The sequence below is a fragment of the Alexandromys fortis genome, unplaced genomic scaffold (assembly GCF_014885135.2).
Source record: "Alexandromys fortis isolate MF-2015 unplaced genomic scaffold, M_Fortis_MF-2015_v1.1 scaffold_0, whole genome shotgun sequence".
NCBI classification, from domain to species: Eukaryota; Metazoa; Chordata; class Mammalia; order Rodentia; family Cricetidae; genus Alexandromys; species Alexandromys fortis.
This window is the reverse complement of record NW_026067949.1, coordinates 31397785-31424271: the sequence shown is the minus strand read 5'-3', so window position 1 is coordinate 31424271 and position 26487 is coordinate 31397785. Positions and strand designations below refer to the sequence as shown.

The 26487-nt window shown below is 46.0% G+C and overlaps 1 protein-coding gene across 1 annotated transcript in view; it reads left to right on the top strand.

The window, feature by feature from the left end:
• The window catches only part of Kdr (kinase insert domain receptor), a 44132-nt gene that overhangs the window by 12424 nt on the left and 5221 nt on the right, over positions 1-26487 (top strand). The window contains exons 8-27 of the mRNA XM_050150019.1: positions 623-737; positions 824-987; positions 2654-2810; positions 3749-3860; positions 4711-4819; positions 5625-5966; positions 8548-8694; positions 9278-9409; positions 11898-12004; positions 12429-12564; positions 12920-13024; positions 14477-14590; positions 15099-15187; positions 15762-15915; positions 17712-17809; positions 20175-20297; positions 20436-20547; positions 20803-20902; positions 21309-21414; positions 22769-22920. Coding sequence (XP_050005976.1) covers positions 623-737; positions 824-987; positions 2654-2810; positions 3749-3860; positions 4711-4819; positions 5625-5966; positions 8548-8694; positions 9278-9409; positions 11898-12004; positions 12429-12564; positions 12920-13024; positions 14477-14590; positions 15099-15187; positions 15762-15915; positions 17712-17809; positions 20175-20297; positions 20436-20547; positions 20803-20902; positions 21309-21414; positions 22769-22920 — 2674 coding nt within the window. The remainder of the gene's footprint in view (positions 1-622; positions 738-823; positions 988-2653; positions 2811-3748; positions 3861-4710; positions 4820-5624; positions 5967-8547; positions 8695-9277; positions 9410-11897; positions 12005-12428; positions 12565-12919; positions 13025-14476; positions 14591-15098; positions 15188-15761; positions 15916-17711; positions 17810-20174; positions 20298-20435; positions 20548-20802; positions 20903-21308; positions 21415-22768; positions 22921-26487) is intronic.

Below are 26487 nucleotides of genomic sequence, written 5' to 3'. Positions count from 1 at the left end.
AAGACATAGTCAGCGTGACTTGCTGGTTGACTCATTGGCGGTGATAATGACTTGAGCTTTCAATACAAAAGGATGGCTTGTGCTTACTACAAGCAATGAAGCAGTGGCGTCTCTAAGTGAAGAGGACCAGGTGGGATGGGATTCGGAGAATAGGTTGAGTTCCTTTGGAGATGCCCGTTAAACATCCTGGGGGAGATGTTTGATATGGACACTTGGAACCCAGAGAAGTCAGGGCAGAAGTAAATTTGTATGTATGGCAGATGTTTTGAATCTGAGACTAGACAGAAGAGGGGACAGGTAAAAAGAGGAGGTCTGAGGAGTGAGTGCTGGGATGGTCAACTCATAGAGTATGGGAGAGGGTGTCACGGGAGCAGGGGATAAGGTGTGTCTGCTGCTTACTGGAGGATTTAGAGGAGGTTGTGTGGAGGAATGGATGCTCGAGGTTCATGAGAGAGCGCGAGTGAGGAGAGTATTCTGACAACGGCTACAGGAGAGACAGTGTTGGACTCTCAGAATGGCGGTATATCTGTGTACCTCGATGTCTAATTTTCACTTGATTAAAAATTCAAACCAAGAGGGTAACTTGGCATTTATGAGAACTGTTGTTTTTATTTTCTTCTAGCAAAACCTTTTATTGCTTTTGATAGCAGTATGGAATCTGTGGTGGAAGTCACAGTGGGCAGCCAAGTCCGAATCCCTGTCAAGCATCTTAGTTACCCGGCTCCTGATATCAAATGGTAACAACTGCGAATCAAAGCCTAACATTGGTCTGCTCGAAATAAAATCCCTATGTTGTAGTAATTCCGGGGGCTCTCTTCCGTAGGTACAGAAACGGAAGACCCATTGAGTCCAATTACACAATGACAGTGGGCGACGAACTCACGATCATGGAAGTGAGCGAACGAGACGCGGGAAACTACACGATTGTCCTCACCAACCCCATTTCAATGGAGAAACAGAGTCACGTGGTTTCTCTGGTCGTGAATGGTGAGTCTGTTCAGTGCCTCCTCTGCCCACAGTTGACTAGGAAGGGAGAGGATGGGTCTTTCTCCGTCTCTCTCCTATTGCATCATCCTCATCAGTAACTGGGCCAGTGCATGAAAAATGAAAAACGACCCAGGGAGGTGGATTTGGATTGAGATGTGGCTTGGCATGCCCTGGCCATGCCTCCTTGATGAGTCATGTGAATGTGCTGTTGGTGACCGCACGCAAGGTCAAAGTTGATGGTACCCTCTAGACCCTAAGCTTTGTGAGCTCCCATTGCTCCTGCCCACAAAACGACACACTGAACGAGGATTTAGAAGACTCTCCTTGTGTTTTGTGTGATGTTTTCATCTGAAGCTTCCGCTTCATTGCTCCTAATATGTGGCAGCACCCCACAGGAAACTTGGGGAAGCTAGCGTCGTTGACTGGCCTGCTGTCTGGTCAGAGGACATACTTTGAGGCTGTCCAGAAAAGATTATAAACTTTTGATTTAAGGATGATTTCATCTTTACTTTCCTAAAGTGAATGCTATAATTAAGTATTTGGGGCTGGGGACAGAAAGGTACCATGGCCGGGTGACTGCAGAAGGTACCATGCTATCTGCCGACTTGCTTTTTTCTTATAGGGCTTCTTAGAGTTGTCACTATGCTCACGAATATGGCCTTCTCCATTGGGAGAGGGAGAGTCCTGAGGGTTTAACTAGCTTATGTGACTAGAGCACTCTTCCTCCCTCAGGAAACGCATTAATATTTTGCTTCAAGCCCAGTTGGAGAAATGCTTCTAGGGTCATTCTTTGTGTTCCCCACTGGCACCAGACATTAAAACGTCAAGATATTGTCTCACAACAGTAATGTACTTCCCACGTGTCTCGATCCTCCTCTGGGTGTCTGCCGGGCATGGCTTCGTTTCTCTTTTTTCTTTAGGGAGTATTTAAAAGATAGCAGGTTCTGGGATGGTTGCTTAGAAGCAGCATGGACAGAGGGGATTCGCGAGAGGGGAGGAAGACAAAAGGTGATAAGTACGACAAGAAGAAAATGATCAGACCACAAAGACAGAGAGACAGACGGAGTGCAACCCAATCACTTGCCTCATGAGGTCACACACGCAGCGAACCTTAGCGTGTCCCTTGCTGTGTGCAGTAAACACAGATGTGAAGTCTGGCTTCTGTTCAGAAGCCAGCATGCCTACCTTTGTCCTGGATTTTGCCATTGATTAACTGATGCCCTTGGGCAAGGCAAGTCTTTCAATGTTTACCTCATTTCTTCTCACGTGTGGAATGAGATCCAGAGTCATGGTTATGAGGATAGGCAGTCAATGGAAATCACCTCAGCAAGACGTGGTGCACAAGAAACATTACTCTGGTGGTTTTCTCTCTGTAGCCTCACCCCATTCTTGCTAGGCTGGAGGACGTGGAGAGTGATATCGTTCACGCAGAGCGAGCGAGTGCGGCATGGGTGTGGGGAGCCTGCCTGAACTCACTCAGCTTATCAGCGGTTAGTTTTATGATAGCATAAGAATTCAGGTTCTCTGTCTCCAAGCGTAGATGTTCCTTTGGAAAACAGGCAGAGGCGAAATCATCTGAGTACAAAGGGCAGAACTGGACGCTGAAGTCCTCTCCTTGTTCCTCATAGCAATCAGGCGATTCATGGGTTGTCTTTTCTGTGTCCAGTCCCACCCCAGATCGGAGAGAAAGCCTTGATCTCTCCCACGGATTTCTACCAGTATGGTACCATGCAGACTCTGACGTGTACAGTGTATGCCAACCCTCCCCTGCACCACATCCACTGGTACTGGCAGCTAGAAGAAGAGTGCTCCTACAAGCCCAGGTGAGCAGAGCCGTGTGCTCCATTTCACTTGCCACCTTGCATTCCTTCTGGCCAATCTCTGCCATGATTCCATCTAAATCTACAAGGCTATATCTCCCAGGACATCACCCTTAAAACGGTACTTGGATTCTCCTCCCGTTTTCCTCTGGGTCTTGAGTTTTAATAGACACCTTGGCTTGGGGCATCCCCCTGTGTGAGTCAGATTTCTTCTTAGTTAGCCCCGACGTCAGCCTCTCCAAATGAACAGTGTTTGCTTCATCTGCTAATTGCCAGTCTTTGGATCTTCTTCCCTCTGTGAGCTGGGGGTACCACGTTACTCCTCCTTATCTGTGGGAAGGTTGTCTCTCAGAGGAAGTGCCGATGGATGGGAGGCGGAGATAAACCTAGCCCAGGCCTCAAGAGCCTCAGGCCCAGCTTATCAAGTTCTCCCACAAGTGCAGACATCCTCAGGGAAATCAACAGCCAGCACCTTCGCCCTACCACCCCAAGCATTCTCCTTCCTGTTGTTGTTTTTGAAAGAGCAAGCACTAGTTTCTTCCTCAGCTGCTGGCCATTTCCTAAACAAAAGCCCCAGCTCCAGAGAGAAGGCTGTCAGGAGCCCAGTGGCTTCCAAGTTTCCTTACCTTCCTTTGAACTGAATTAACTTGAATTGTCCTGTTGATCCGATTTATGAATGGAGACCTGAATCGTCGATCCGATTTATGAATGGGGACTTGATCCCAAAATAGCTGCTTCCCTCCTGTATCCTCAGTCACCCTTGGGCCTCTCCACTGTCGTTGGCATCTATTTTTAATTGGTGCCAAGCCCTGTGAAGGGTTAGCCTATATCGAAAGTTATCCCTGAGAACATGCTAACCAAGGTCTGACTCTTTCTGGTACTATTGATTCAAATGGAAGAGAAGCCAAATCCTGACACGCTACGCTTTCTCCCTCATACAGCCAAACAAACTCATACACTTGTAAAGAATGGAGACACGTGAAGGATTTCCAGGGTGGAAATAAGATCGAAGTCACCAAAAACCAGTATGCCCTAATTGAAGGAAAAAACAAAGTGAGTTTGAGCTTCTTGATTTTGAATATCTTTCTTTCTAGTTCTCAGTTTGAATAGGAGGTGGTACAATAACATGCAAAGGTGTGTTGGAGGTTATTAATCAAATAGTCTGTGTGATACCATCTACAATAGGCAAGTTATAGAATCAGCCTGGTAGATAAAGAAGGTGTGAGTTTTACACACACACACACACACACACACACACACACACAACACAGAACAAATTTTGCCATTTGCAGAAAGACAGGGATCATCACATTAAGCAAAATAAGCCAGACTTAGAAGTACAAATATGTTTTCTCTCATATAAATCAAGATGAAAAAAGACACAAAGGTAGAAAGTACTATTTGGAAGAGGAGAGGGCTTATTTGTACTGAGCAGGGGGACCAGAGAAAGTAATTGGGAGAAATTATATTCTATGTTATGTACCTGTACAAAAATGTCATGATGAAGCCTGTTACTTTCTACAACTGATACCTACTAATTTTAAAAAAGAAGAAGAAAGAACATAGTACTCGTAGCTTACCCACAGTTTATTGAAGAGAAACAAAGCACACAGTGCCATCCAGTGTACACACTCATTGAAAGGTAATTCTGATTCTGTACATGGGAAAAATGAAATGTGCGCATAACACACATTAAAGCGAATCCTTGAGGGTTTCCAAAGCACGTCTGCATCCTATGTGCAACTGCCTAGTTAGAGCTGCTTACCTCGGAAGGGGGGCGGTGTGCAGTGTGAAAGGCAAAGTCAGGTCTTAGCGGCTGGGGGCTGACGGATCCGGGCTGGGTGTGTGTGTGTGTGCATATTCAGCCTGCATTGTTCATGGCTTGGGACTTGTATGTCCACAGACTGTCAGTACTCTGGTCATCCAAGCCGCCAATGTGTCAGCGCTGTACAAATGTGAAGCCATCAACAGAGCTGGGCGAGGAGAGAGAGTGATCTCCTTCCATGTGATCAGTGAGTAGACCCTTTGGAGGGCAGTGGGCGGAGCGGAGTCCCTCGGGAAGAGGGTGCTGTGCTGTGGGGCCCTCTGTTGTCCTTGGGGTTTGTGTGAGGGGCGTGGTGTGTAGTTAGGACTTGAAGGAGACAGAAGTGAAGACTGCTCAGGTGGCCCCAGGGCTTGCATCAGAGTTCACGTGCCTCCTCTGGCCTGAGAGTGGAATGCTTCCACGTGCTTTAAGTCTCTAGCGCGATGCTGTGTGGGACTTGTCTTGTTCCCCAGTTAGTGTGACTTATGACTCACTGGAGTTCGTGATGTTATCTGTGGGCTTGTTAGAGAACAGCAGCGGGGCTGAGCCTTCCCGAGGGAGTGGAACGGCGTGAGAGCACTGTCCTCTGCCTTCCAGTGATCCTGGTTTTATCTACGTAGCCTGGTTTTGTGGGTAAACTTGAGCTGATTGTGCTGGCTTAAATATTTTAGTGTGAGATAATTAGTCGTAACAAATGTAGTTTTACTGCCATGTGTTAATAAGAAGGCATCGTTAAAGTTTCTACATGATGATTCAATGCTTTGCCTTGGGTTTTTATTTTTTTCAACTTGGAAACCATATCCAGAACTCAAAGTGGAATACAGTAAAAACCTGGGGAAAGTTAATTCTCATTTCCAGTGAATAAACTTTGGGAACTAAATTGTCTTGTTTGGCTCTGACCTTATAGAAATGGCTGGGCGGTGCAAGACCTAAGTTCTTCACAGCAGCAAGAAGACAGTGATGTCATGTACCAACTTAAGTCACCACCTTCTAACTATGGCTTTGCATTTCAGAGGGTCCAGAAATTACTGTGCAACCTGCTTCCCAGCCAACCGAGCAGGAGAATGTGTCTCTGTGGTGCACTGCAGATAGAAATACATTTGAGAACCTCACATGGTACAAGCTTGGCTCACAGACAACATCGGTGCACATGGGCGAACCACTCACGCCAGTTTGCAAGAACTTGGATGCTCTTTGGAAAATGAATGCCACCATGTTTTCTAATAGCACAAGTGACATCTTGATTGTAGCATTCCAGAATGTATCCCTGCAGGACCAAGGAGACTATGTCTGCTCTGCTCAAGACAGGAAGACCAAGAAAAGACATTGCCTAGTCAAGCAGCTCGTCATTCTAGGTATGTAGGCATTCCTGGACGATGAGTTGCAATGCCTTAAACACAACGTGTTCAGGTTAGTTATGTTGAGAGCGCTAGATTCTGGGAACTTTTGTAGTAGACGGGCTCACTCCCAGAAGCAGAACAAAGCTAATAATGGTGAGGTGATGCATTAAAATTAGAAGACAGCTTGGCTCTTCCTAGCCTTTTGATGAAGTCACTACCAGCAAGAGATTAGTTCAGACTAGGAAACTTCCTATGGCATCTTTGGGCATTCAATGATTAAAATCAGAATGTTTGTTTAATACTGTGAGCAAAGAGCATGCCAGAATCTCATAGCGTGGACCTAGAAGGACAGGATGAGACCATGGGCAAACACTAGGTGGTCATACCATTGTGAGATCTCCAAATCATAAGGACAAAAAATGGTCTCTACTTGTTTGTTGTTGTAACGTTAGCCATAGAACACAGTGGTATACACTAGGTTGTAACTCTAGCCATAGAACACAGTGGCATATACTACCTGCTTCACAAACAGTGAGGCGAGGGATGAGTTTAAGATCTAGAAGATCATTCTTTACTGAGACCTCAAGAACAATGGCAACGGGTTTTTGATTCTACTGGACCTATTGGTTTCGTGGGAGCCTAGGCAGTTTCGTGGATGCTCACCTTACTAGACCTGGATGGAGGTGGGTGGTCCTTGGACTTCCCACAGGGCAGAGAACCCTGATTGCTTTTTGGGCTGACGAGGGAGGGGGACTTGATTGGGGGAGGGGGAGGGAAAGGGGAGGCGGCGGTGGGGAAGAGACAGAAATCTTTAATAAATAAATAAATTTAAAAAAATCTAGAAGATTCTAGATGCTGGAACATTCTAGAAAGGATGATACACTCGTTGCCTGTATGTCTGTGGTATTTCATGTGGTCTAGGGTAGGTGAAGTTCGGAGAGATAAACTTGTGCTTAGCAAGCCTTTCACATTCCCTATGGGGATGTTTTCTATGTCCTGTCTAAACTTGTACTTTGCACAAAACCTGGGAAATCTCTACTATATCTCTAAGGAGATCTGGTGAAGTTAGGGAGTGTCTCTTCCTTTCCCTTCATTTCCTCCTTTCTTTGCTGTGCCCTTCAAGGTTTTTGTGATGTGTATCTTTTCTGTTTTATAGAACAAGGAAGAAAAACTTCCTAGGTTAACTTATCTACACCAAAATTTTACATGAATAGCGTTTTTTGAGTGTTTTGGCTTAATTTAGAAATAGGCACCTGTGTAAGATTTTCTGTTCTGAAGACATGGGAACAGAAAGACAGATGCTTTTGAGCCAAGTCATACCCAAGACCCTGGAAATCCCACCGCACATAGGACCAGCTGTGTGCCCTTCAAAAATTTTGTGCTGTGTATCTACACCAAAATTTTACACGAATAACAGGTTTTTGTGTGTGTGTGTGTGTGTGTGTGTGTGTGTGTGTGTTTTGGCTTAATTTAGAAATAGGCACCTGTGTAAAGTTTTCTGTTCTAAAGACATGGGAACAGAAAGACAGATGCTTTTGAGCCAAGGCATTCCCAAGACCCTGGAGATCACACAACACATAGGGGCAGCTGTATGATGTGAACCTTAGTAGCTGGTCCAGAGGTGGGAGAGGTTAGAAAGAGATGTGAAGGAGGCTCCTGGCTTAGCCATGCAGGTAGAGCAAGATCACAGTGAGTGGGTGTGGCTTTATAAGGAGGCTCCTGCTGTTTCCCCAAAATCTGTTCTTAGAAACTGACCAGAGCCCAGCACCTTTGTTGAAATTCCGACTTAATCCATTGTAGAGACAGTCGCAGTTTGCTAAGTGTTAATGTGGATTCTTTCACCATAATTCTTTCGATGCCCATTTGATTTGGACAAGGTTTTTCCGCAGCAGATAGATGACCTGCAAGAGGAGGGTAAAGCTGGTATTATGCTGGGCATGTAAACAAATGTCCATGGGTTTTGTGTTTGGCTTGTTTGTGCTTTAGTGGGAATTACACTGACTTTCAGGCTCACCACATTCTGTTAATAGCACAACCACTGGCTTAGTTATAGGGATTTGGGTGAGATACTTAAACCCCTGAGATGTGATCACCTTACCTAAAAATAAGGTGAATGGCCTGGCCCTCATCATATATGATGGATAATAAGTATTAGAAATGATATAAAGTTATCCAAAAAATGTAAGTCACTCCCTATGTACTTCTTCTGAATCTTTGCCCTTCCCAAGGGAAAACATGATGAAACTGTACTTTTAGTACCTACCACTTAGCTGAGAAGGAGTTACCCTTTGGGAAAGCCTTGTGTAATTAGAGGGGGGGAAATACTATAACCTGAAAAGCGCCATCTCCAAGAGTCCCAAATCTTTATTTTGTGACTTGTATGTAGGGTGGCTAATGTGGACACGGAAAGGCTGCCATGGTCTGTCAGAACTGTCCCTCCTTAGTTCACCCAACGCATCCACCAGCATTGGGTTTCAGTCCACTTCATCAATGGGCTACTGCTTCTTAAGTTTAGACTGTCCAGTAGTGACAGGACACCAAAGCTGTTCACACAGTTGGAACCGTGGGCTCTATGGCTTTCTTTTTATGTGTACAGAGCGCATGGCACCCATGATCCTGGGAAATCTGGAGAATCAGACGACGATGATCGGTGAAACCATTGAAGTTGCGTGCCTAGCATCTGGAAACCCTGCACCACACATTACGTGGTTCAAAGACAATGAGACACTCGTGGAAGATTCAGGTGAGTGAAACTTGTCTATTTCTCTAGTGGCAGATTTTTTTTTCAAGGATGCTAGGTAAGACCGCTGTCATTTCTTGGTTTATTTCAAAGTAGACAGGAAGCAGTATTTATGAGACAGCTCAGTCAGTGAAATGCTTGTCAACAAGCCTGAGGACCTGTGCTCACATCCCTAGAACCCATGTGGAAAGCTAGATTCAGCATCCTTCTGTAATGCCAGTGCTAAGGGGAGGGAGTGTTGGGGGGGTGGAGGTCAAGTGCATTCTTGTAACCATTTGGCTGCCTGTCTAGCTGGATCATTGAACTCCAGATTCAGCGAGAGACCCTGTCTCAAAAGAATGAGGTGGAAAAGAATAAAAAAGACACCCAACATTGACCTCTGACTTCTATGCATGCCTCCTCCCCCACATGAACACACAAAGCAGTATTTAGGTACAGGAGCTATCTGGCTCTGAAATGAGCCATCCACCTCTTTAGAGTTGGATCCTAGCCCACGATGAAGGGCAGCAACTCTTCTAAACATTTTCTTGGATAAAGCACAGATCGCATCATCAGAAATAAAGCAAACATTTCCTTCCACTTGTAGGCATTGTACTGAAAGATGGGAACCGGAACCTCACCATCCGAAGGGTGAGGAAGGAGGATGAAGGCCTCTACACATGCCAGGCCTGCAATGTCCTAGGTTGTGCCAGAGCGGAGACACTCTTCATCATAGAAGGTCAGAGAGATGTCATGGAACCATGGCGTGTGGGTGGCTATGCTCTTCAGGATGGTCAAGTGTCTCAGATCTCAATTATTGGGAATAGATGTAGTCCAGGGTTTAAAATATTTTCACAAGTTTAGTAAGTATTTTAAGGAAAAGATCTACATCTAAACATAAAACTTATTTAGGCATTATATAAACCTATACACATAATGTAAAGGTAATTTCATGCAATATTTTCAGTGCACCTACCCTTTGCCTGTGGCTTGTCACTTGAGGGAAGGGATGAGCACTCAGAAAGTTTCAGATCATGGTCCTCTGGGAATTCTGAGTTAGGAATTCTCCACCTGTTCTTCATAATCTGTCGTCAATGGGCATGTGTTCTTTTAACCAGAAAGCAAAGTTAGCAGTGTGCTTCTGCCTGTAGAGTATTTCCTATCCACACGCTTCTCACTGTCAGAAAACATTTAGCCAGGAGCAATGTGTATCTTCTGGTTTTCATTTTGTTTTAATGGCCAAGTTAACTTACAGAAATGGCATTCCAGTATCTACTTGGGAAAAAAATTATATTTGGTGTTGACATTGCTATTCAGTTAGTGACACGGGTTCAGAATTTTTGCTAGAGCCAGGACAGGATTCACTCATAAACAAAAGATGATTGCTTTTGTAACAATTGAGGGTTATTATTGAAAAATAAAAGGAAACCTCTTTCTCTTTATCTATCTATCATCTATCTATCTATCTATCTATCTATCTATCTATCTATCTATCTATCTATCTGTGTGTGAGCGCTGGATTGATGTGAAATCCACCTGTTTTTCAGTCAGCAATCTATGACAGACTATTTCAATTTAGGAAGAACACGACAGATTAATTTTTTGATCTTCTTTTGTAACCCACTAAGAGAACAAGGCTATTGTGTGACTGAAGGTGTGGTGTGCAGGGGGTGACTGAGGGAGGTTAGAGACGGGGTTTGGCAGATCTCTAATGTCTCACGGTTCAGATGTGGGTTCCTTTAATTAGTCAACTCACGTCATCGAATACTGCCTCTGGAACTACTAGCATGCTCTCACATCTGTAAGAATGTTAGGATTCCGTAAACTTCAGCGGCTAGTGAAGATGCCAGAGGGCATGGTGGTTCTGTCTCTTCCAAAGGCATCATGTCTTAGTGCCGATCCAGGGAGGATGCTCCCTTAAGCTCTCTTCATTAGCCTTCTGCATTCGGTTACCCAGCCTAAGTGGGCACAGTGGCATGGGTATCGTGGAGACCTACCTGGGGGACAATAGCACCATGTTCAGCTCTCAGATGTTCCTATGAGAATGTTCATATATAAACTGATAGAGGCAGTTGAACCTTTGGCCTTTTTTCTGTATATGTGGGTAAGCTTTTAGATCTTTACATTCAGAGAGAGGGAGAATTGCTTCTCTGAGAATGGCAGAGAAACCGAATCCTCTTACAGACACACTCAGAGCTTGTCTCCCAACTGGTAACTCCTGTTTTGCCAGCTAATGAACTGTTTGTCTTCTGGCTTCTGGGCCATCCCCCCCCCCCCCCCCCCCCCCCCCCTTCTTCCCCCCCCCCCCCCCCCCCCAAGCTCGGGGCTTCTTTCAACTCACACTAAACCATATAAGTGGAGAGACAGAGACCTCAAGTGATAATTGTATCCTAATCTCCTCCCTGCTAATCACTTAGTGCTGAGAGCCTTCTGCCTGTGATTCTCCACTTGGAACACACCTGGGAGAGGAGTCCTCGACTTTCCTTGCCCTGCTTAGTGCTGTCTTTCCTCTCTCCTCCTTTCACGGCCAATTCTCTCTCTCTCTCTCTCTCTCTCTCTCTCTCTCTCTCTCTCTCTCTCTCTCTCTCTCTTTTCTTCTCCTCTTTCGGGCTTCTGCCACACAGGGACAGGAAGAAGTATTATTGGTCAGCTCTATTTTGCACAGACCCGGTATAAGCCTTGAACAACCCACCGACTTCCTGTGTTTCTCAGACAAGTAGCTCAATTTTTCAAATCTTTCTTCAAGCTGAAAACTGAAAACTTACTGAAACAGTGAAGGAGGGTGACATATTTAAAGCAACAAGTTCAGAGTAGGTGTTTGGTCACAAGTTGCTGCCTGGGCAAAGGGCTTCCCTTCTTTCCTCGTGTAGTTTCCTAAATCACGCCACACACACAAAATCAGGTGATATTACCCACAAATAGAAAGAACTTTTTTTTTCCTCAAAAGAGGTCTCTCACCAAACACATCCTGTAAGCATCTCTGAAGACACTTACACCTATGGTTCGTTGTTTGGGAATCTTATTGCTGGATGCTTCCCTGACTGGTATGCTGCTGTTGTTCTTTAAGAGTGTGGCGGACTCTGGCAAACTGATGGAGTCTGTGGTTGTTGGTCCCTCGGAGTCTTGAAAGTGGATGAGCCTGAGGTCTTGCCTTCCATGTCACGCTTGGCGCCTTCTACCAAAGGCTATGGGTTCCCAGCTGGTGATCACTCGCCTGTGTCTTCCAGGTGCCCAGGAAAAGACCAACCTGGAAGTCATCATTCTTGTGGGCACTGCGGTGATTGCCATGTTCTTCTGGCTGCTTCTTGTCATTGTTCTGCGGACCGTTAAGCGGGTAACAACACGATGTCCCTCCTGCCCCTTGCGTATTGGTTTTGTGATTAATGGAACCTGACTGGGCTTCTTTCAGCCGCTTCTTCCCATTGTTAGTGGCTCAGTGGGCACATTTTCACTTCAGCACAATAACATTCTTGTCCATTTTCTTTGGCTGAGCTATGGACATTAATTGATGGAAGCCACTAGAGGGGTCAGGGGTTTGGGCTGTCCACTGTAATTAAGATTTAGAAACTTTATTCTGCACTCATTTTGGAAACTACAGAGGCACTAAAAGCAGGGTTATAATAGGACTTCTCTCGAACTTTGGGAGTTTTATTGGGGAATGAGACACTCTGAATGGGTCCCCTATTAAACAGTAACAAGTACACAAAACAACAAGCAAACAACAGGGTTGTGTAACTGGGAGGGTTTATGCTTTCCAGGCCAATGAAGGGGAACTGAAGACGGGCTACTTGTCCATTGTCATGGATCCAGATGAGCTACCCTTGGATGAGCGCTGTGAACGCTTGCCTTACGATGCCAGCAAATGGGAATTCCCCAGGGACCGGCTGAAACTAGGTGAGCTGTCAACTGCTATTAACTTGACATTGGTTTTACCAGCCCACCTAACTCTCCTTTAAGGCAATGACCTGTCTAGATTATTCAGATGATGTATTCTTATTTGTAAATATGAATTGTATCTTCTGATTTTGGGTAATCACCCTTATAGCCTTTTGGTAGTGAGGAACCTGTATAACCATCCAAAGCAGGGCACTTTGGAAGGTGCAGGGGGAAAGCCAGACTGAGGGAGTAAATCGGAATGTGAGTCTAAACGGAATACAACGTCCCTTTAACCAATCAGAATCTTCACATAACCCTCTGGTAGTGTGACGAGACAACCAGATTTTGTAATTGCCATTATCATCGGTTCCAGGGAAGCCTCTCGGCCGTGGTGCCTTTGGCCAAGTGATTGAGGCAGACGCCTTTGGAATTGACAAGACAGCGACCTGCAAAACAGTGGCTGTCAAAATGTTGAAAGGTAAAAAGCACAATGACATTGTAATGTGGTTCTCTTTATTTCTCCTTCATTAGGCATGGTATGAAGCTTGCATCGCTGGCTCTGTGGATAGGTGGGGACAGAAAGCTGCTGGCTTATACTGCCTTTGCACAAATTAGAGACAGGTTCCTCCTTTGGAGCCTCATGCAAGGGCACATGACTGGGGAGCAAGAATCAACTTACACAATTCTGTTTGGTGGTCCTGGTTATATGAGGGAAAACTATCTGGTTCTATTAAAATTGTTCCTCAAAGTATTATGATGCAAACTGATTACAAACCCTTTATAATCAGTAAAAAAAATAGTATAATGCAAAACCATCATGTTCTTTTAGAATTAGAACATTCCAAAGAACTTTCTGAAGGTGCACTGCAAAGTAAGAATGGCTGTTCAGACAGAATAGGATATGGGTGTTCTTTTAGACACCAGCATCTTTTCACAGTAAAGGACCTGCCACCTGGACATTCTGATGGGGGGAGGGGAGCCTCTGCTCAATTTGTGATTGTTTCGGTGGAGGGAGATGCTTGCCCTTTGCTAGAAGGTTCTTGTGCCTTTCAAAGGCCCCTTCCTCCATTTTCATTTTTATCTAGAGGCTAAGGGTGTGTGTGTGTGTGTGTGTGTGTGTGTGTGTGTGTGTGTGTGTAGAGATGGGTCATCAGGCCCTGAGATGGAACCCATGTCTGTGGGTGAGAGAGAAGTGTAGCAGTTCGTACAGCACCAAATGCAGTCCTAGCCCCATTAGACCCATGAACAAATATCTTTGCTGTGTGCTGGTCCTGTTAACTTATTTATTTGGTGTAGATCAACTGGAATATCAGCATGGACCTGAGCCAATTTACCACATTTATTTATGTGTGTGTGTGTGTGGAGAGAAGGGAGAAGGTGGAGAGAGAGAGAGAGAGAGAGAGAGAGAGAGAGAGAGAGAGAGAGAGAGAGAATGAGTTGTCAGAGGACAAATTGCAAGAGTCAGTTCTCTCCTTCCACCGTGTAGGTCCCAGTGTTTGAACTCAGATCGTTAAAATCAGTGGCAAGGGCCTTTACCCACCCAGCCAACTCACTGGTCCCTAGATCTGAGAATATTTAATGTGCTTCCCTATGAGGAGGCAATGAATTCATCAGGCCCTAAGCAGCCTACTAAAGCTGAAATAGAAACTTCCAGTTTTGTACAGAAAGAGAATCTAAATGTGATTCTGTTGCAGATATGTTCCTAACTTTACAAGAAACCTCCCCTCAGATTTCTTTAAATACCAATCATTCAGGGTTTGCTTAAAGTAAAGCCTTGCTTTCTAATTAGAAAACAGAGTTTGCACTTGACAGTTGCCCTGTTAGCTGTAACTGAGCTCGGCCGGGAGTGACAGTCACACAGCTCAGTGCGTCCGTCATCCTGCGGCAACGGCCACACCTAACAGTGTCTGTCTTTGTTCTGAATTCGTAGAAGGAGCAACACACAGCGAGCACCGAGCACTCATGTCTGAACTCAAGATCCTCATCCACATTGGCCACCATCTCAATGTGGTCAACCTTCTAGGTGCCTGCACCAAGCCAGGAGGTGAGCAACTGCTGTGGCTCTGCCCACCCGCGTGGGACTAACAGCCTTGGTGGTGTTGGAGGGAGCAGTCCTTTGCAGAGCCCCAGATGTGCTAGGCTCCAGAGAGATTCAGTGGACTCTCTAATCAAAGGATTCTGCAGCATCCTTTGAATTGAAGAATGTTCTCCTCACGGGGAGACGTTTGCTACTTAGACAGTGAGTGTTCGATGGGCAAGATGAGCACCCCAGACCTCGAGAGAAAAGAACCTCGAGTCAGCTCCCTTTTCTCCCACTGTGACATCTCAGCTGATTGCTGATGTTTCGATTATGCCTGTAGAATCAGCTTGAAAAAGAAAAGTTACAACAGGAGGGATTGGGGTCAGCTGATTTCTGCCACTCTGTTCCCATGAGAGAGTTCCCATATAAGACTTCTTCCAGGGCAGTTTTGGGCTTATCAGTATGCTAAGTTCTTAGCGAGACGTGTTCGTGAAGTGCATTTTCCGGTCATAACTAGCGGTATCATTTGCAGGGCCTCTCATGGTGATTGTGGAATTCTGCAAGTTTGGAAACCTATCGACTTACTTACGGGGCAAGAGAAATGAATTTGTTCCTTATAAGGTATGTTGCCGTCTAGCTGAGAATGGTCACACATGTATGTCGCCATCTACCTGAGCATGGCCATACATGAAAGCAGAGCAAAACTCAAAGCGGCTTCACATGTGTCTTTTCGTTGAAATTCTTTGCATGTTTCCCTGGTTATCTTAGGCATCCACTTAAGGGGGTTGTGTGCTTCTCATATTTTATTTTTAGGACTTTAATCTCCTGACCCATTATGATGGTGCTAGATTTGATTAAAGAAAGGGTAGGGCAGAGGGAGCGTTGGCTCTGCATGATAGTCTGTCACCTCAGCCATATTTGGCGCCACGGAGGGTGCATCCCCCTGTCAAGGGGGCACTAATGACAGTGTGTCTGAGTATGTTTGGGAATGTAGCACTTACCACTTGACACCAAAGTGAAGGAATATGGGCGTTGGAGAAGGAACACCGGTAAAACTTGCCCTGCGTTTCATCTCCGTAGGATCCTAGACTTGTCTCTCTTCTTTGCTTTTAATAGTCTCAACTGTGTGTGGCCTTGCCATGCATGAGAGACCCGTCTTGTATTCAAGGAATTTGCACAGTCCCTTCTTTTCCAGAGCAAAGGTGCCCGGTTCCGCCAGGGGAAAGACTACGTCGGGGAGCTCTCCGTGGATCTGAAGCGTCGCTTGGACAGCATCACCAGCAGCCAGAGCTCGGCCAGCTCGGGATTTGTCGAGGAGAAATCCCTCAGTGATGTGGAGGAAGAAGAAGGTACCTGCCCTTGCGGCCTGTCCCTAAAGCACACTCTTGTAGAAAGGGATGGTGGCAAGATATTCAGCCACAGGGGAAAGCTTCAGGTACGAAAAAAATCTAAATTCCTAGGTAGCGTCCAGTCAAACTTAACGAAAGTATGGAAGCCCCAAACAGACAGTGAACTCTACTGGGGATAAAAGCAGGGTTCTCCTGAGAAGTCTAGGTAGCTCAGTGGGCGAAGCTGTCACTAGCAATCAAATCAACACTCTGGTCCAATACTGGATGAGAATTTATTGGAAGTAAAGGTTCAGTGCCGTGTTTGGAAAGGGCAAGGGAGCTTTTTGGGGTCTGGCTAGCCTTCGTTGCCGTAGGTGGCTCAGATCCAATAGGTAACATGCGTTAGCAGCACACAGAGGCCCTTTGGGCATCTCTTCCCGACCTTCTCCAAGATGGGTGAGGACATGGCCATCGTCTTCACTCCACCCCAGCTAGCTTCTCCATCTCCAGTCACATGCCTTAGTCTTGCCTCACTTGGTTGTGATCCCAATGATGCTTTAGTGGTACGTATGGGTGGAGCTGGACCTCGGCCTCTCTGCTACTTCAGTCAGCGCCAGGACACACTGTAGGTCTGCCTTTATCAGAAGGAGCAGGCACCGCTGTGTGATGAAAGAGACGAGGATGCCCGATGCTTGGTGCTCTTGGGATGTGAGTGTAGACAAACCCATCCCCACTTCTGTTTCCCCTGCCACAGGCCGACTGATAGAACTGGATCCAATTTCTTTCTCTTAGAAACCATATAGGCAGCTGGTGGTTAGGACTTGGGCTAGGGGGCATGGGGAAGCTGTTAGGCCTGTCCTCATGAGGTCTACCAGTAAGTGGGTCGGGCACCTTCTTGCTCACAGTTGGTAGCCAGTAAGCTGGAAATGTAAGGAGCTAGGGGTGGAGGGCTGAGGTGTAAATGGCTTGGAATTGCAGGCCAGGACTTCGCCTCTATTTCTTTATCTGGAGAATGAAGAGAGTTTCACTGTTCCTAGCCATTAGCATAAGAAGTCATGGAGAAAGAAGTCTCAGCTTTCTCAGTACTAACAAGTCTGTTATGGCGATCGCGTTTGTGTTTACTCTGGCCTTGTGTCCAGGAAAGAGACAGTAGCCATATCTTATCTGATAAGTTAGGAGAGCATTTCAAAACATCCAGGAGTGCCTCAGTGTTTATGTGTAAGAAACGCTACCGTAAGCTTATGCAAATCCGGCTTTCTTCCACGCCTGTGGTCACTCACTCCTCTCCGTGGAGGAAAGTCTCCCTTCCAGGACAGACTTAATATGCTTGCTTCTCGTCTTAAGTTTGAAAGTGAGAGAAATAAATCTCTTTCTGTTATTTTTAGTTATCTGTTGTGGACTGCAGTCTGAACTTTGGTCTTTGTCCCAGGAGACAAAAGCCCGGAGAAAAAAAGATTTGATGACCCTCAATATTGTTGTTTTATTTTTAGAGTTTCTTCATAGGAGCTATTGTTTCCCCCTCTGAATTCATGGGGAAACAACAACAGCTTGGGATAGCAGACTTTAAAAGGTCCTTTTTCTCTTCTTGTTGTCAGAACCGATTCCATCTCTCTTCTCCCTTCTGGATTCAGTGACTCAGTTTGACCAAAATGGAGAAAGCATTCTTTTCCCCAGAAGTATGATGAAGGCTAATAATTCGGGGTTTCACAATTGGCCAGGTCTTCTGCTTCTGTCTCCTGAAACTGACTCTTGAGTCTTGAGATCACAGGGCTACCAACTGATGGGAACACTCAGCTGTGTCCTCTTGCCTCTCACAGCTTCTGAAGACTTGTACAAGGACTTCCTGACCTTGGAGCATCTCATCTGCTACAGCTTCCAAGTGGCTAAGGGCATGGAGTTCCTGGCATCAAGGAAGGTATGGCAGGTCAAGGGGACAGTAAGCTTTGTGTTCAGATCACAGGCTTGGGAATGAGACAGCGCTTGCTCGGGTTGGAAAGTCATACATCACATTTAGGATTCTTAAATGTGTTCTTCTGTGGAGGCCCTTTTTCTGTGAATAAAAGGTGGCTAGAGCGTTCATGAAATTCATTCATATCAGTAATACTCATTGACCAATTACTAAGTGTCAGGTTTTGTTTTTAATCTTTTTTGGGGGATGGTGGTTTGTTTTGTTTTGCTTTCTTCAAGAAAGTGTTTCTCTGTGTAGCACTGGCTATCCTGGAACTTCCTCTAGTAACCAGGCTGGCTGGAGCTCACAGAGATCTGCTTGCCTCTGCCTCCCGAGTGCTGGGATTAGAGGTGCGCTCCAACACCTCCTGGCTGACTACATAGACTTCTAAGTGTCACCGTAGTGAATCAACCAAGACAGCTCTTCCTGAGGTTTCCAACACCTGTAGCTGATGAAACAACCCATAACCAAGAAGCACAAGAGGAAGGTTAGGAACAGATGTTGTGAGATGAAGTAAAGCGGGAAGAAGCTTACAGAATATATGAAAATGCTATGTGTGTGCGTGCGCACGTGCTAACACGCGTGTACTTCAACGTTATGCAAGCTAAAGGAGGAACTCTTCACTAAGGATGTGATCTGTGCACCTAGAAGAGGCAGGGAGTAGAGTCCTGTAGGTATCTTGGCGTAGTGGGGTCTATTTTTAATTTATTTTACATTCACCATCATCCATCAAAAAGTTATTTGCTATTTGTATACTTAGAAGCCAGGAAGACCAGGCTTCAGATGCGGACGATTAAAACAGCTAAAATTAGAAAGTAGGCCAAACAAAGGCTGAGGTGGGACGTGACAGGGGACAAACATTCCAAAGGTTGTAAACAGCACTGAGGTGGGAGGGAGGTTGGTGGAAGTCACTGGTGACCCTGGGAATGGGGTGATATGTAAGAAAGGTTCACATTACATTCAGGAAAAGCTCTCTGTGGGTGAAGTGTATTTGCTGCAGGTTCCTGAGGGAACAGAAGCCCTTAATAATTCGTTTGTTTTCTTTATTGTTATAAGGTCCCTTGCCCCTCGCCCCACTGAAGTTTAAAGTTTCTTGACAGCATCTAGAACCTCGGAATCTTAGATAGTTCTGCTGAATATTTCATGCGCTCTATTTCCCAACAAGAAGAAAGAGAACCAGGGTCCTACAGGACCGTCCCAAAGGGAAGGACTTTGAGTCTTTTTCAAGGGTTATTATTTTTGTAAAGGCCAGAACTCACTCTTGAGCCAAATAATTTCTTTTGTCAACTAGAAGGAAGAGTTGATATAGTGATTGGTCAGTGGGGAGCCAGAATCCTTTATTTTCTCTTGTAACCACGAGGTGGTTTTCTTGGTTTGTTGGTTTGATATATATATAAAAATGAAAAAGGAAGCTCTTTGGTTGAGAGCAAGTAGAGATGCCATCTGTTATGTGACCTTACCAGTTTTACTGTCTCACTCTAGACAATGCTCTCCTGAGTATTCTGGTGCAAGGGAGACTGCCCTTATTAACCTGAGGTGCTGGGCAGGGGAGAGGCAGTGGTTCCCAGCCCCCACGTGCTGATTGGGTCTCTTATGCAAGCCTTTCATTCATGTCTAAAGTTCTTTGAGGCTCTTCTTCCCTCTCAGTTGGTGCTTAGGTGTTTGCTGAGGGTTGTGAGCATAGAGTGACAGGGCCACTTAATAGCTGAAAGTCAGATCAAGTTGGAAGACAGAAAGGAGAGACCAGTGTAGGAACTGCAAATCCCAAGGCTTAAAGCTGAGCTCTGGGGAACTTTCTACAGAGTCCAGTCCACTCGAGCTGGCCAGCCTTGCTGGTGTTGACCTTTTCTGTCATATCGAACACTTTGAAGCAGGATGAGTACTGCCTCCAGATCAAATCCAGCTTCAGTACCAAATGAAATAGAAAGCCAACCAAGCGCACCCAACCAATGAGAATCCTCACTTCTCCTTTCCACACAGCCATTCAAAGCAAATCTATTCTGGGATTCCCTTAGAATAACCCAGTTCAAGGCACAGAGGCTGCCAAGCAAAAGATGTGTGGATGTGATCCGAGACACATTTTTAAACCGTGTCCATCATCAGACTGTAACCAGATCATGTAACGCCAAAGGACAGGACTGTTTATGGAATAAGCAGATGTGTCTCAGCGAAACACACGGGCCCCTTTCCTGACCGGTTGCTCTAAAACTCTACCCCACTTCTTGCTAATCAGATGGTTCTCTGCTGTTGGATTTTTTTAAGCATGAGGTCACAACAGATGTAAAAGAGATTAGCTGTGTGGAGACTTAGCACGATCCTGTTCTTTTCACAGTGTATCCACCGGGACCTGGCAGCGCGGAATATTCTCCTCTCAGAGAAGAATGTGGTGAAGATCTGTGACTTCGGCCTGGCCCGGGATATTTATAAAGACCCGGATTATGTCAGGAAGGGAGATGTAAGTATCTAAAGATGAACCTGGTGGTCCATTCAAGCGCACAATTCAAACTTTGTGGATCTGTGTTGGGTAGTGAAGAAAGTGTTTTCTTCAGAAATCGCTAACTTGGGTTCTGATGCCTTGCTATCACCCACGTAGGCCCGACTTCCTTTGAAGTGGATGGCCCCAGAAACGATTTTTGACAGAGTGTACACGATTCAGAGCGATGTGTGGTCTTTCGGCGTTTTGCTCTGGGAAATATTTTCCTTAGGTGAGTTACTTCTCTTTGACCCTTGCCTGGGAGCAGAGGAGGTGATAATAGTGAATGAGCCCAGCAAGTCCTTTTCTCCTCTATATTTTACCTTCTGTCAAATAGAATTTCTTAGAAGATTTAAATGGTAAAATCAAGAAGAATAAAAACAAACAAAAAAAGCTCTGTAGGCCATAAGGATGTGCAAGAATCAGGCTTACAGGCTTTTTATGGTGATTGCAAAGTTCACAGTGCTCCTTTCCTGTCTTACTCTAGGTGCGTCCCCATATCCTGGGGTCAAGATTGATGAAGACTTCTGTAGGAGACTGAAAGAGGGAACTAGAATGCGGGCTCCTGACTACACCACCCCAGAAATGTAAGACTCTGGAAAGCACTCTTCTTTCTTTTCACACAAATTCTTCCCGCTAAGAAGGCGAGAAGGCCTTCCATTGTGAGCATCTACGTCATGGCCTAGTTTGTGTTCGGCCTTTTCTCTGATGCCTTCCTTGGTTACCTCAAGCACCGTCATCGTGTTACTGTATTATCTATACCAGAGAGCTTTTATTGAAGGTTGATAGAGATGTGTGTTAAAGAAGACCCTTTTATAGACAGTTGGACATGTGAGTGTTGACATCTGTGTCTCCTGTAGTTTCATATCTCTAGTTAGTATCTCAGTTCTTGATAGGCTCTTTACAAACACTTCCCCCATTTGAGTATTATTTTGACTTTTAGTTCTTGGAAGAATGACATGCTTTAATGAAACTGGTGTCTTGCTTGTCTAGGTACCAGACCATGCTGGACTGCTGGCATGAGGACCCCAATCAGAGACCCTCGTTTTCAGAGTTGGTGGAACATTTGGGAAATCTCCTGCAAGCAAATGCTCAGCAGGTTTGTAACCCTCTGCTCCAGAAGCTTCCAGAAAGAGCCTTCAGGTCGAGGGTCTGTGATCTAACAGTCAGTCTACTGCCTGAACACACACGAGGCATGATGTGGTTCTCTGGGTCACTGAAAAAGGAGCCTCTGCCTTCCAGTTTTGAGCAATAATGCTTCCTTAAAGTAATAATTGCTCTTTAGAGTGATAGAACCCTAATTCATAGCTTGAGAATAGGCAACTCTAGGCTATCCATAAATTGCAGGAACTATTCTCTTCCTCTATCATGTGGGTCCAGGAGTTTGAACTCCCGTCTGAAGCCTTGGCTGAAGATGCCGTTCCCCTTTGAGTCATCTTGCTGGTCCGCACCTACTTGATTTTTGTTATGTCTTCAAATGTTCTTCTAAAAAAAAAAAAAAGCCTGCTGAGTCTGATAGTGCATGTCTGTAATCCCAGAATTCTTAAGGCTGGAACAAGAGAATCACAAGTTTGAGGCCTGCTTGGGCAGCATAGCAAGACTCCTTCAAAAAACAAAACAAACAAGCAAACAAAATCAAAATCCGATTGACTTACTGATTATCAGAAATGGAAGGAATTTCAAGTCATTTTTAGTAAATTCTGCAGGCGAGGCCAAAACAAAACAAACATGCAAATCATGCCAAGGCAGGACTCTGGCCCCTCTTGGTGAAATGTCAGTCTGTCATGGCAGTTCCACAATGGGATTGCGCCCCCTTTTTTGTTGTTGTTAGAGAGTTTGATGCTGCTCGGTGGTCCCTATTCCAGTCGGAGCCAGTTGCTTCCTTTTTCCTTCTGAACACTTGAGGGCCACTTCTATTTTCACCAAAGAAACCTTCCAAACATTTCAATGTATTGGATCACCTTGTCTTTTCTGCCTCTTGAGAAATAACAGCAGATTGCACTATCGAGAATTCCTCTGCGCCTACTGTCCTAGGCCTTTCTCTTCCCTGCCTTTGGATTTTCCATTGCCTTGGGATGCAGAGGCTCGACTCGAGGCTGTTCACTTTGAAGGTCAGACTCCTGTGGAGGTCTTTGTGGAGAATTGATTCCTAGGCTCCTTGCTCACCCATCTCCTCCGCAGCCATTGCTGGCTTTGTCTTCATGGCAACCATGGCCTCTCATCTCTTCACTAATGCAGTTTTTCCTTAGTCTCTTTAGTAACCTTTTTTCCACACACCCCTTTCAAGTGGCCTTTTGTTTCTGTCAACCCCTTTCCAATACAGTCTTGAAGTCTTGGGTTCAGATATGAAAGCGGCAGGCACAGCCAAGACGCCCCCCTGCCCTTTGTTTCTCATGAAAAGGCCCTTGAAGGATAGCAGCCATAACAATAGCATGCTGTGTTTATTGTTTCAGGATGGCAAAGACTACATTGTTCTTCCCATGTCAGAGACACTGAGCATGGAAGAGGACTCTGGACTCTCCCTGCCCACCTCACCTGTTTCCTGTATGGAGGAAGAAGAAGTGTGTGACCCCAAATTCCATTATGACAACACAGCAGGAATCAGGTATATGGCCAGCATCCCCTCAGGGGGGCTTCAAGGGCGGCTCAGGAGGTGGGGGCGGGAGGAAGACATTTGTTCAGCCTGTCCGTCACTCACTACTTCTAGCTAACTGGAGTTCTGACATTCACAAGGGCCGTGCTCTCCAAAGGAGGTCTGGAGAGTTGAACGGCCTCCCATCTGCGGCCCATATTGCTGGCACAACTCTGCCGTTAAGAATTCTAAGCCTTGTGAGAGCAAATAGCTAAAATACCACAGTTTGTTAATCTCCAGGAAAAAAGAGAGAGAGAGCGAGCCACGGTAAGGAGACATCTGTATTAAAATCGTCCCTGTGTACACTTTTATTAAGGTGAATTAAATGGCTTAGGAAAGACTCAGGAAGGAAGGATTCTGTGCAAATCTGAAACATACCGAGGGCTCTCGGGCAAGGAGACGGCACACCGCAGGCTGTGTCCTAGAGAAGGGCTGCACTCTAGAGAAGTTTGTCCCCAGTCTGAGTTTCAGCATTCTATTTACCTGCTGCGGCGCCTAAGTTTATTCAAAACAAATGCCATGCAGTCCAGTCTTGGTCTGTGCAGGGTTCTGCAGGCAGCTTTTGGTGGGCTCAGGTAATACCTGTGCATGAGGAAAATGCTGGTGGGGCTTCCCACAATACGACCTTAGCATCGCCTTCCCTAAGCCCAAGACAACTAGACTTTGCTTTGGGTATTATTGTGCTTCTACCGAGCAGACCCTCTGAAAACACAGGTGTTGCTTGTCTTCCTGAGTGAATCCAAGCTGTAGAAGGAATTGGGCAGCTGCCTCCCATGGGAGGCACAGGCCCAGTGGCCATGCTGCAAGGAGGTTAAGGAGGCCTAGGAATGATGTTTGGCCCTGAGGAATCCTGAGTGGGGGAAGGGAGTTGGGGGGAGGGGAGTTAGATATCAACCAACACGCTACCATTGCTTTTATAACAAGAGCAGTCAGTTTTCCCTGAAGAATTTTTTTTTTCTGTATATTATCAGGTTTCTGACTATGCGAGAACTCTAGATTTAGACCAGACGGCAAGTATCATCTAGGCACAGGTCATAGCTCTACTACATGAAGCAGTGCAAAAATATCATGAATAAAGATGTAGACACGAGAGCTTGGTAGAACCAGGTGCGATGCCTGGGTCTGCCTTTTGGTAGACTGAAAGAAGTCCCATATCGTTCGCCCCTCCCCCAGCCCAGTCTCTGTGTGAGGGAAGGCAGGGCCACTGTGGTTTGCAAATGGCCACTTGGAGGATTGCACACTGTTATGGCTATAATGTATTTCTAAGTGCCTGGCACTTTAAGGGACTTCATAAAGGACAGCTGTTAAGAGAGTGGCTTCCCATCCTGCCCCAGAGAAGAATGTATCTATTCTGATTCCAGCCGGAGGGCCATTTTCCCTCCTTCCAAGGAGAGGTTCTCAGAGAGAAGAGTCATAAAGAGAAACGCTCATGGATGCAAAGTCCTAGTCCATTCTGGCTTTACCATTGTTCCTGCCACACTGTCTTGCCTTCTCCTCAGCCCAAGAGCCATCTGATGGCTCACTGTCCTTGTCATGTCCTGTGACAAGACAGAGGAGAGTTCAGATCTGGGCCATTTGACTTGCTGGGTTCCCGGAATGTGGTGCTAAGCAGGAGATGGAGCTGTATTTGGGAGATAGGCATGCCAACATGAGGCTGGGGCTAAAAGAGGACTCGCTAACATTTATCCCCAGGAGTGGGGACAAGCGCGACACCATGCTTTTCAGCCCAGCCAGGCTTGGCTCAGATTTTCTGCCTCTGAGTTTTGAAGGAGCCTTCCCAGAATAGGTTCTCTTTTAGCTATCCATAAACTGAAAAATAAAACAGAAATTGGAAGCTTTTTGTTTACATCCCATCTCAACTCCACTATTTTTCTTTTTATAAACACCAAAGCCCTCTGTCACCTTACAGTAATGTAAATGAAGGCAATGTGGATTAGAGGTGGGAGCACACTGCCCTCAATAGTGCAGGAGTCTTGCGTGGTTCAGCTTCTCTGGGGGAATGTGCTGAGGCTAAGACACCTCCCCAGGCATGTTCTATCTATTCTCATGCTTCCAGGCAAGGAGAAACGCTGAGTCTTTCTAGCTTTGCTTCCTCCTTATACGTTTCAACTCCGTTGCGTTATAAATAGAGCTGGGCATGAGCATCACTGTGGGAGACAGCCTCTTGATCTGTTGCCCCTTTAAACTATTTTTAAAATATTTGTTCAACAGTTCTGTGGAAAAGAGGCAGAGGGGTGGGGGCAGGGAGGGCCACTTATGTCTAGACTTAGCTTTGTCTCCAGTTTTTCCCCATGGATCCTCTGTGACCCCAAGTGTGTATGCTTCCCCTAAGAAACCCCATATTCGCCAGTCTCTTTTCTCCTGGAGGGCAGCGTGTGGACCATCTGTGGCTGCTTTGTCATTTTCCCTGGGAGTTCCGCCTCCCATTCCCAGCAGTTTAGCAGAGATGTCTTTGCAGTCCTCTCCCCCAGAGCAAGGCGTCGGTACACACTCTTCTTCCCACTCTGATTAATTGCGAGTAATTAAACATCCAAGGTGGGTTGATCCCCGAGAGAGCCTGCTAGCTGCCTAGCTTCGTCTTGGTTTGGCCATCACTGCTGGAAACAGGGCTCTTCTTTCTCTGCCTTCCATCTACATAACGCTCCCTACTGACTCAACCCACCCACCCATCACAGGGTCCGTGCACACGTGGGAGCCAGAGCAAGGCTGTGACCGTAGTAGGTGCTTAGTAAAGACCTGAGCAAGATGTCTGTGGCTCTCTTGCTTCTTTTCCATCCTGCTACCCACGGGGTGAGGAGAAACAACCCCATGTGGGCTCTGGAGCCTGCAAACGCGAGTGGGAGTCCTGGTTCTGCCCTTCCTCTGCCATTTTCTCATTGAGCCTTGTCTTCTTCATCCCCAATGGGAAATAATGAGAGATCTGTTTGGGAGACGGCAGGGAGCCGATGCAAGGAGACCTTGGAAATTGCTTTGTCATTTGCGAAGGGCCATACCATTTTGAAATCAGAAGTCAAGGATCTGAGTCTCTGGAGGTGGCTATGTGCTATCCACGCCTCCTCACTCTGCTGGGTTGTGTGGAAATGCAGGCACTGCTTCAAACCTCCTGCGCATTCCCCTTCTTTAATCAGATTCCCTGCCTTCCCGCTAGATAAGTGTGAAGTCTCCTAACTGGCTGTATTACTGCCTCTGGCCTTCTCCTTCTCAATCACAGCCAACTCTCTAAAAAGCCTATCTGGTCATGCCAGTCCCATGTTTAAAATTTTCAGTAGCCCTCACAACTGTAGTCTGAGATTCTAGTTGTGTGATTTTGGACCAGTGGATTTTGGAGAGGTTACCATGAAGACGCCGTGAGGCGATGTCTGAAGAGCATTCGACTCAACTCATGACCTGTGGTAGAACCCCAAAGGTCTTCCTGACTGAGCGGAGAGCCATGATCCCAGCCAGCCTTCGCTGACAGTCACGACTTTCAAGGAAGGACCAGAGTCAGCAGGAAACTGGCTTTTCTTGTCCCCTGAATTGCATGTCCTCTTTCCTGTGAAG